We start from the raw sequence: 11,070 nt of genomic DNA on the forward strand, positions 1-11,070 counted from the left end.
TAATGGGCCCCCATTCAGAACCCTTCAAATGTTCCACATATTGACTCTGGAGGCTAATATGTCAGGTTGTAACTATCAATGCAGATTTTGAGTAATTATAACTACATGTTACTGTTGTATATTTTACACTGTCACACATATTACTATTGTATAAATCACCCTGTTACACTGAAACCACTGTTTACATTGGTCTTAATGCCAGGTGGTGCTACTCATTTGTTTGAGGTCTAAATGAATGGGTTTCGTATTTGGTTTTGTTGGCCACTAAGAGTTACCCAGTTTTCCTGAAAAAAGATCTCTTTTCCCTTTTCCAGGCAGTCGGGAAGCGGCGTTCACCTATGCCATCACAGCGGCAGGGGTGGCCCACGCCATCACGGCGGCGTGCAGCCAGGGCAACCTGAGCCAGTGCGGCTGCGACCGGGAGAAGCAGGGCTATTACAATCAGGAGGAAGGCTGGAAGTGGGGGGGCTGCTCGGCCGACATCAAGTATGGCATTGAGTTCTCCCGCCGCTTTGTGGACGCCCGCGAGATTAAAAAGACCCCACGCCGCCTGATGAACTTGCATAACAATGAGGCGGGGAGAAAGGTAAAAAAGTTTATTGTAATAAAAAATATTCACCTTATTGGAAGAATTATGCTGATTTATTTCAAGTCAGGTTTTGGGCATCGCTCCTATCTGTAATAATAACATTCTTTACTCACCCAGTGAACGTGGTGACATTACTTTCAACTCCAGATACATTGGTTTGATAATCTGGCTGAGCTGTTAAACTTTATTTACAACTTGGCAGATTGTTTTCCCACCCATGCTTCTTGTCCACGTCCAGATCTCAGCAGTTTACATTTTCATTATCATTATTTTTATCAGAAGTGATAAAACTGATGGCCAGAGTAAAGGAACACAGACCCAAGTTGCAATAAAACAGAAAAGAGGGTTGAAAATAGATTACATGAAATAAACTTCCTCTAAAGACAAATAACATTTTATGACTCAGTACTAAACAAATGTGTGTGTGTGTGTGTGTGTGTGTGTGTGTGTGTGTGTGTGTGTGTGTGTGTATACTGTATGTAGATGCAAAGATCTGTGTGTTAATGTTTCCCAGTGCTGCGCTGCAGTCCTAGATCAAGTGATAAACGTCATACAGTCATGTGTCAGACAACTGTGATTGATCAAGCTGTTGATTGATTGATCACCCAGTTAGCCTTTCAGCAGTGTGTTTATCTTCAGCCAATTACTAAGAGCGAGGCTTTTATTTCTGAGAGTCTGTGTTGGCAAGGCTCATTATGGACATGTTTGTTTGCTATTAGTCATCAGGGAGAAAGAGAAAGAGAGTGTGAGAGGTAAATAAAAGACATGATGTTATGTTGACAAATGGATCTAATTAATAACTTGGACTTTGTCAGATCTACTGGGGAAATAGAGCCTGGCCAATGGTTGCCATATGGCCTCCCCTGTTTTCTAACTCCTTTCAGAGAATCATGAAATGTAGAGGACAGCATATTATTTCAATTCATGTCACTGTGTCTACTCAGGGTGTGAAACCAGACCCACACTGTGCTGTGACAGGGTCGGCGCTGATTTTTGAGGCAGAGAGATCTGAGCCTTCTCTGGGTTTACACAGAGTTGGTTTGGCCCTGTTAGCACTTAGCTCTTTTGATATCTGAAAGCTGTCTAATCCACCCAAGTGACTATATATTAATGCATCCAGGAAGAATACAAAACGGATTTAAATATCGTTGATGAAACCATTCTTTAGTCGTGTTTATAGTCTATAAAAGCAACTGCTATCCATGTACTTTGCTGTTTTACTGGTCTGCACTTTAAGTTTCAGTTCTACAGGTGCATCACGTCCACTCTCCAGATTGTACTGCCGGCCCAGATTTACATACAAAACAGAAAAACTAAGATGGAATTCCATACGATTCCTGACCTGGAAGTATTAGTGTGGATTTTATCTGGATACAACACACTAAAGCCCTATTCGCACAGGATTAGTATTACCTGGGGACGTCTGGTAATTTGTAAATTACCCCCCCACGTCTGTGTTTCTTGCGGTGCATTCGCACGGGATAAGTGAAGTCTGTATTTTACTTGAATTTACTGACATTTAGGCTACGATATGACGTCAAAGCTGTGCACGTCGTAACATCCACTGCTGTCACATCCATGTGCAAAGCAAATGTAAATAAAATGTCAAAGCAGCAACGTGACTTCGCAACAGTGTTGTCGCAATAACGGGCCGTCATGGCCTATTAAAAAGCTGCATGTCAATATCCTCCGAAATTTCGCTCTTTTGAAGGAACGGAGCCTGCTCTTTTTTCAAATGGGTCTCCAGCACCGATACAAGCCCGTGTTTGCACCTAAAACGCCTTCGAAAATGCCGCTCATAATTTCCACTGCAGCCTCCATATTTCAACCCGTACAGTATGGTTTCAACCGGGGAAGAACAAAAAATGCCCCTCAGTTACTGAGATGCAGATTCGCACGGGACTAGTTTTACCACGGGACGTCGGTCTTTGGTGAAATATAGTAGGTAATTTGCGGGGGAATTTTTACTTTACAAATTACTGACATTGCGCATTCGCACGGGATTAAGATCACAGACGTCCTCCGCAATTATTACAAATTACCAGAGGTCCACAGGTAATACTAATCCCGTGCGAATAGGGCCTAAGGCGACAGCTGTAAATACGGCCTGTATTGGTGGTTTAATCAGAATAAGCAGCTGTTATTGTGTGGGAAAAAAGATTTGTCTCCCTGTCTCTGGCAAGCTTTTTTAATTGTGGAAATAATTTACCTGCAAGTTAGTGAGTTCCTTCCATTTTTGTAGCAAAAAAAGTCTCTGCAGCAGTAAATTCAAGACAAATGAGCTGATTAGGGAGGAAGTGGAGCCTCAGATAGGATCCAGCTGAGGTTTTCTAATCACTGATAAGAAGCATCATTGAAACAAAAGCAAAATTAAAATAGGTTCCATGACTCAATTGGAGGTAAACGAACACCCAGTGAAGCACCCGAGATCGCTTTCATCTTGCATTGTGTGTGTGTGTGTGTGTGTGTGTGTGTGTTTGACAAGTGATCTGTAGATGGAAGTCTGGTCATATTGGACTAATTAGAAACAGATCAGGGGCTTTGATGGACACAGTTTAAGTAAATGTTTCCATGCATCTGTCAGACTCCTTATGCCAGGCATTCCTTGTGGGTTTTTTTCCCCTTTTTGCAATATACATTTTTGGAAATCCTCGCTCTAAATCAACATCCCAGGCGAGACTGACGGCTGACCCCGGCCTTCGCCATGTCAGGGCAGCTCATGTGTTTTTCTATCAAATGTCCTCACACTGGAAAACTGCGAACACATAACACAACAGAGCGTGTACGATTAATCAGTGTCTGATACAAATGATGAGCTGTGCTGCTGGTGAAGTGAGCCGCCAGGAAAAAAAAAAGAAGAAAGCTGTACTGGAAAAATGCCCTGCCAACCAACCTCAGATGTTACACAACAAAGGCGCATCACATCGTTCGAGCAAGTCGGGGGTTCCTAATTGTGTTAACGGAGTCATGTCAGGACTGTTACAAACACGTTGATATGAACTATTCCAACTCCACCTCCACATCTTTCCTCTGTTCTTTCACCTTTAAAGAACATTTCGGGAGAGAATGAAGAGGGTACAGTTTTTAGTTTTGAAAACCCACAGGGCAAAGATTGACACTTGAATAGTAATGACAACACAAAATATTTCCCAACTGCCCCAGGATCAGGCAGCAAAGAGAGAAAAAAATCCTAGCCTGTGTACCATATGTTGGAGATGACCTCAAAGAGAAGTTAAAACCAAGTTTGAAAAAAAAAAAAAGTAAATTATTGCATTTAAAATGCCCACAAACATCTGAATGTATAGCTGCGGTATTTAAATGATATTCAAATCTGCTTTCATACTTGTGGTAACATTGTGTTCTTCTATTTATCACAATGTTGTTAGAGCACTCGAATAAACCCAGAGTCTCTTGTCCAGCTGTAAATAATTAATTGAGTTTGTCTTTGTTTGGAGCTGCATGTGCAACACATTTGATAACACAATAATCTGGCTTCAAATTATCCAAGATGATTGATAGTCGTATGAGATCCATGTTTGTTTTCCTCTGTCATTGATGTGGTTAAGGGAAGGTAGACTAAATTACAGGATGGGATATTACCAGTAAGTACAATTTTCCCTCCTTCGGGACATGAAACAACACGTCAACCATGACTCAAATTTTCAGATATGCTTGGATTTCTCACAAAGGTCTGTTACTCTACTCTCAAGTCAGATTGGCATCGCCCGAATGTCAGACTTAAGTGTCTGTGGCATAAACGCACAGGATTTACTAGCTGAAATGCCTTATTGCCATCACAGTTTTTACACAAAAATTCAAATAAATATCTTGATTTTTAGTTGATCTGACATATTTCACATTTGTTTCCACTTAGAAAACAACACAACACAAAGCTAGCATTCAGCCAGCATTCTGGGTAGAACTTGGTGGTTCATTGATAAATCACACAAACCATTTATTTGTCAATGTATGCACGGGATTCAGAACTATACGACGTCTAATTCCAAACAGTTGCTACACTATTTCAAGGTAACATACACTAATGTTCGCTTGTATTTCATCTAGGGAAAATGGTAGTGTCTTGGTGAGAGTAAAGTGCTTGTGCCATTTTACTGGTATGTTGTTTTTGCATTTGCAGTAATAAGATACAGTACACACAGCGTGAAACAAGATGTTGAGTGGCAGATTGAACTGCAGTTGGGTCTGTTCACTCAAATTGCAGAAAGACATATTTTCTTGCTTATTTCAAGTGGTATCTAGCCGTGCAGATACGTTTGGTTTGATTTGTTTTCAGTGTTTCGGACTAGCTCTACCCAAAGCTGCCGATTGCACAGTAAGAAACATAACTGTTGGTTGTTTTTTGTTACAATTTTTCACTTTACCTTTATATTGATTTCATTTAATTGATTCAAGGCATGAAATTGATTTGTGGGATGGACATTTCAAATCCTGCACAAGTAAGACCAACTTTCTGCATGGCTATATAAAGAAGATTTCTGTCAATCCACATAGGATCATTCCTTGTCGTGACTGATTGTTGTAAATTTGTGGTCCAGAGTTTAATTTCATGTCTGTTTCTATATTTCTGACAGTTGCTGTGTTTTGTCTATCACTCCTCAGGTTCTAGAAGAAAGGATGAAGCTAGAGTGCAAGTGCCACGGCGTCTCAGGCTCCTGCACCACCAAGACCTGTTGGACTACACTTCCCAAGTTCCGCGAAATTGGCTACGTACTCAAGGACAAGTACAACGAAGCCGTGCACGTGGAGGTAGTTCGGGCTAGCCGGCTGCGCCAGCCCACCCACCTCAAGGTGAAGCAGACTCAGGGCTACCGCAAGCCCATGGAGACGGACCTCGTCTACATCGAGAGGTCGCCCAACTACTGCGAGGAGGACGCGGCCACGGGGAGCGTTGGCACCCAGGGACGCCTTTGCAACCGCACTTCGCCGCACACAGACGGCTGCGACCTTATGTGCTGCGGCCGTGGCTACAACACACACCAGTACACCAAAGTGTGGCAGTGCAATTGTAAGTTCCAATGGTGCTGCTTCGTCAAGTGCAACACATGCAGTGAGAGGACGGAGGTGTTTACCTGCAAATAAGGACGTGAGGAACTCAGTGCCAGGAATTGAGGCGCCAAGGACTAGCTGAAAGAGAAAGACCCGAGAGAGCGAGATAAATGTGTGACTTGGATCAGTGAGAGGTTTTGAAATAAAGGAATGGAATTTACACTATCAGCTCTTCATGGCATCGTTTTGCACAGCAGAATCTATCTAATTGCTTTTCAGAAAGTAAATGCTAAAATATCAGTAGGTAATACCCCAGAACTTTACTGTCACATAGAGGTTATGCCCATGTACTGATGTATCCACAGTGAAGTCGGGACTACAGGTAATGAGGCCCTCGTTGGGAACTGTGCTTTGCACTCTGGGATCTGTAACTGTTAAATTCACAAGAGACTCGTGCATGGAGAAGAAACACAGTGACCTGGGAGTTGATCAAAATGACAGCAGCTGATGAGGGGTGACTGAGAGAGATTTGTCAAGTCTTCATTGAAAACCTTTAAGGGTTTTTGTCGTATTTTCACTAAAGGGGAGAAAAAGTGAATCTTGACATGAATAACCCCCCAAATTGACTGGGGCTTATGTTGGAGGTTTGCAGAAATGAAGAACATTTTGTAAGTATGGTGCGTTGGGGTGCGCCAAAATCTGAGTGGAGAACTCTGTTAAACCCTCTGCTGCCAACTGGAATATGGTGGAGTATGTTAGTTTTCCAGTCACACTGGAACTGTCTGTTCTGAACACTGAAAATAAATTGTTTATTTATGTTATAGTATCTTAAAACGAAGCACTAACGGGTAGAGATGTCTTTTTTTTTGTACTAAGTGTAAAGAAAATACTTTTTAGAAACTCTGACTGAAGATGTGTGTCTATTAGAAACTGACCCCCCCCCCCCCCCCCCCCCCCCATCCCTACAACACCTCACCTTTTCTTAAAAAAAGAAGGAGAAAAAAAAGAGTTTCATTGCTACTGGTGTGTTTGACAACAAAAGACATCGTTACAGTGTGTTTCACATTCAGACACCTTGGTTCTATTTTACTGTAGCATAGATTGTTTGCAGTCCTTTTTTTTCCTCCAAGCAGTAACATCTATTTGGATTCTTTTGCTATTTCAGTTACGATACAGTAGCAAGAAAACTCATTTAACTACAGAGATCCTTCCTCAATTCATTAAACATGAAAATGATATGTTGCTGGATGTGTTGTCGAGTGCTGCACTGATATTTTCTATTCAGATACGACTCATGAGAATTAAATAAACTCCCATTTGACTCGATTTGGCAGTTCATTGCTAAAATATCAACTGAAGTTGAACCTGCAGTCTGCCTTAATTATTTTTCAAAATATCTGTAGAGCTGTGGTCAGTAAAGCGACTAATACAACTGTACACCCATGCATATAATACCAGTGATAACCAAACCTATAGAGGTGATTATTATTGTATTATTTAGCCTGTTGTGCTGTGAGACAAGATTTTATCTTTTTTTTTTTTTTTTAAACTTAACACAGGAAACAACCTAGGTCTAATTTACACTCACTATTCAGGTTATAGAGGAATTATGCTCCTGATGAGATAAGCTCTACTCTGCCACAACAATAAAGATGAATTCAATTTATTTTAGAAGATTAGGATATCATTTTTTAAAAATCAGTTTTGACATTATTGTACTCACTAAGGCAATATTTGACAGCTGGGAACACAGTGATACAGCTAAATTGGAACAGGTAAAGACCATAGTCTTTACCAGTACAGCTGGCCAAACATGAATCAATCTGTCAACTGTGACAATGGACAATAATTTTACTGTTTACCTTTTTCAAATCACACTTAGCTAACCTCCCTCTTAGAGATGTCTCAGCATCAACAGATCATGTATATTAAACTGGTAAGTATTTGATCAGAATTGACAGGAAGGGTGACCGGAGCTAATAAAATAAATTAGGTGTGTAAGTATTTCATGAGTACCACTATAGTGACAAGACTGCAGGAACTCCAAGTTGTTCTCCAAGAGGATTGTTAAATTTTACAAGTCTGTGTATGAATTGGACAAAAGTGATTGTGGTTAGTATTGGTAAACTTTAGAGGTGAGATTCAAGCTACTGTAGCTGTTTCACACGGCTTCCAGTCTGTATGCTAAGCTAACTGCCTACTGACTGTAGTTATAAATGCAACACGCAAACATAAGAGGTTTCGATCTTCTTGAATAAGTGTTGGCAAGAGATTGAGTAGAAGGGCATTTTGCAAAATGTTCAATAATTTCTTTAAATCAAGCAGTGTGAAAGAGGCTAAATTATCTGTAGGTTAACACCTCACTTAGGAAGGGGAGTGTGCACTTTCAGTTCTAACCACTTTTTCCTCGTTATTTACATTGTTGCCATCTAATCAGTTTCAAACTACGATAACTCCTTTTCATCAGGGTAAAAGATCCCGATTCCTTTGACAAATGAAAAACTTGTGTACAAAGACTGATGTGTCTTTAATGTATTGATGAAATGTATTATGAAACATACAAGAAAGCTTACAGTATCCTTCAAGGAATCCACATTCTTCATTTTATTGCTCAATGCCTGTTGGTACAAGACTGTTCCCGCTCAGCGTTCAGTTGTACATATTGACTGTTCCAACAAATATCCAAAGCTATTATTTTCATTAATTCTCCCCCTTCGAAGAAAAACACACTCATTAAATTTGGTCATTGTGTGTGTCCAGGTTTGAAACCAAACTTTATGTAGAAGTCTGTTATTCAAACATTCCAGCCACGCTTAATATAGTAACTGGCAAACGCGTTAGAAAGCATAAATCGTTAAAAATCAAAAATAAATAAATCAAGCAGTGTGCTGACTTTGACATTATTTTGTACACAGCACATGTTCATAATATGCTGTGGTCTCGCGTCTTGATTGTGGCACGCACGGAACAGAAGTCAATTATCTCTCCGAGCATGGAAAGGAGCTTCTTCTCCATGTCTGTGTCAAGCTGAGATGTGATCAGGAACACAGAGAGGAGGGAAGGAAAAAACACAACAGCTAACGAGGATTATGGAAAAGTTATTTTCCATTAGAATGAATAACATTGCACGCCCCTTCCTTGTGAAATAAATCCCTTGTTTTCCCTGCAAAATGTGATTATTCATCAAAGTGGAACTGGATTTTTGTTTGAGGACGCAAATAATTATTTTTTCTTATTTTTTTGCAAATTAAAGGAGAATTCCAGTCATTTTCTAAATAACGCTCTACAGCTCTGGGTCCCCGAGTGCGACCATAGGAAAAAATCTGAGAAAAATATATGCAGACCGGACCTAGCTCTCCTCCTGCTAACTGCGCTACACTGCAGTTAAACAGTGAAGTAATGGGGGCAAAACTTCAAAACCGTGATGTTGGCCTCTATATGCTCAAAATATCACTACACATGCTTTGCAACATCCACCAGTTCCTTACCACACAACACTAAGTGTGAATAACTCCGTTAATATGAGAGAGCAGTGTTAACATGTGTTTTTATCACGTACCTCTGTTGACTCTAGCTTCCTGGGTAGACCTTACTAGTCGACTGTTGAGCTCGGGACTGTTTCCATATCAACAAAGACAAAAACGCGAAGAAAACATGGATTTAGGAGGAAAAACATGATTTTAGATGGGGAAAAATGCAGTTATATTCATATTGATGTTTTTTTCCCATCCATTTCTCCTAAAAAGCATTTATAGAGATATTTATATAGAGGCCAACATCGCTGTTAGAAGAACCTCCCCCATTACTTCGCTGTTTAACTGCAGTGTAGCGCAGCTAGCAGGAGGAGAGCTAGGTCCGGTCTGCACATATTTTTCTCGGATCTTTTCCTATGGTTGCACTCGGGGACCAAGAGCTGTAGAGCGTTACTTTTACTAATTAACATTATTCTCCTTTAACTGGGACTGGTAGTCACAGCACCTGTAACACACAGTGATGAGTGTCTCCCTCATCAATTCAAAGGTTCATCATCTGTCCTGGTCTGAACAGCAGCTCATATCAATATGATGTGGTACAATGACACTCATGACAGACTCAGGACTTAGGAGACAGGATGACTGGATAACTGGCTCAACACTCCCCCCAGCCTCTCTCGCTTTCTGTGCTGGCAGAGCCACTAAATGGGGAGAGGAGCCTTCATGCAAATGACCCGATGGATGAATAGGAAGTGGCTCAGTGTGCCTCTTGTTTCTGGACACACAAACAAGAGTGTAGTTCTTTTGTGAGGGTGTTTTTGAGATGGATGGGATGGCTTGATGAAACAAGGAGGTGCATGTGTAGCCGGAAACTGCAAGTGAAAAGAGTGGTTATTTAGAAGAGGAGCTAATTGAGAGTGGTTTTGGAGAAAGAGTGGGTACACCATATAAGTAGGAGCAGCTGTCGGAGCAGGTTTGGGACTGTGTGCAGAGCGTGGTAAAAGAGTTTTCAGATTAGCAATCATTCATCATTTCTCAATCTCTCAGGCCTTCATAAGAGTGGTCTCCAATTAGTATGTGATTTGTTGTTAATGATGCACATCACATAAAAAAGAAAAAAACATTGGAGTTGATAGATCTGTATTTTTCTGAGGCAGTGATTTTGCAATCCCTCACTAAAACAAAAACTCACATAATTCCTAAATGACCATTTTGTACACTATCACTGTCAGTGGCTCCATCCTGCTCTTTCTATGAAGTGGCTCTGTGAAAGAGAGTCATGCTACTTCATTCATTTGCTGGACGCTCCCTCTTGTCCTCCTGTATGTGAAAAGCATTGTAGGTGGGCAGCAGAGCAGAAGTAAGATGTGTTTTGTTAGTCGTCTGAAGCCCTGGGGACCGGAACCACATAAGCTCCCCATACTATGGCCTGGATTGAGAAAAATAAATCCATTTGTTTCTGACAAACATTTTGTCATTAAAAATATGAGATAGAAAAACATAGTCTGCTGTGTGTGCCTTCTTCTAAAGCAGCTATTGTTTGGGTGTCAGGATCATTAGTTCATTGGGATATGTTCTGCAAGCTAATGCTTCTGGTCTAATTCACACTGGGAGCTATGTGTCCACTTTTCTAATTCAGGGCCCAGTTAGGAGGGAAGACAGTACCAAAATAACATGTCCACTGAAAAAGACACATTTTACGTCCACTAAGGCCATGCATCAACTTTATGCAAATTTCAGAGTTCACTGGCAAAACATATCAGAGTTGTCAGTGCTTTGGGAGACCAGGTTAGCTTTAATTGACCCCAAAGAGGATGTGAAGGAGTCATGAGACTGACAGTTCTCATTTTTACAGATTGAAGAGCACGGGGAAGACAGAAAACTGTTAAGCTTGCGCACACAAGTGGTGGTCGCTGACCTCCTCCTTCTGAGAGCTTAGAATGATTTGAACCAGTGAAGTAGATTAGAACAGGTCAGTCCTCCAGAGTGAGTCTGTATATT

The 11,070-nt window shown here is 40.9% G+C and overlaps 1 protein-coding gene across 2 annotated transcripts in view; it reads left to right on the forward strand.

Annotated features, from left to right (window-relative positions):
- wnt7bb (wingless-type MMTV integration site family, member 7Bb) overlaps nucleotides 1-6,922 on the forward strand; it is a 31,551-nt gene extending 24,629 nt beyond the window's left edge. For both annotated transcript variants that reach the window (XM_085778573.1, XM_085778572.1), the window contains exons 3-4: nucleotides 315-586; nucleotides 5,210-6,922. In XM_085778573.1, coding sequence (XP_085634699.1) covers nucleotides 315-586; nucleotides 5,210-5,689 — 752 coding nt within the window. In that variant the 3' untranslated portion in view covers nucleotides 5,690-6,922. The remainder of the gene's footprint in view (nucleotides 1-314; nucleotides 587-5,209) is intronic.
- The last annotated feature ends 4,148 nt before the right edge of the window (nucleotides 6,923-11,070 follow it).

Source organism: Trachurus japonicus, chromosome 6 (assembly GCF_045865225.1).
Source record: "Trachurus japonicus isolate A0001 chromosome 6, Traja_1.0".
NCBI lineage: Eukaryota > Metazoa > Chordata > Actinopteri > Carangiformes > Carangidae > Trachurus > Trachurus japonicus.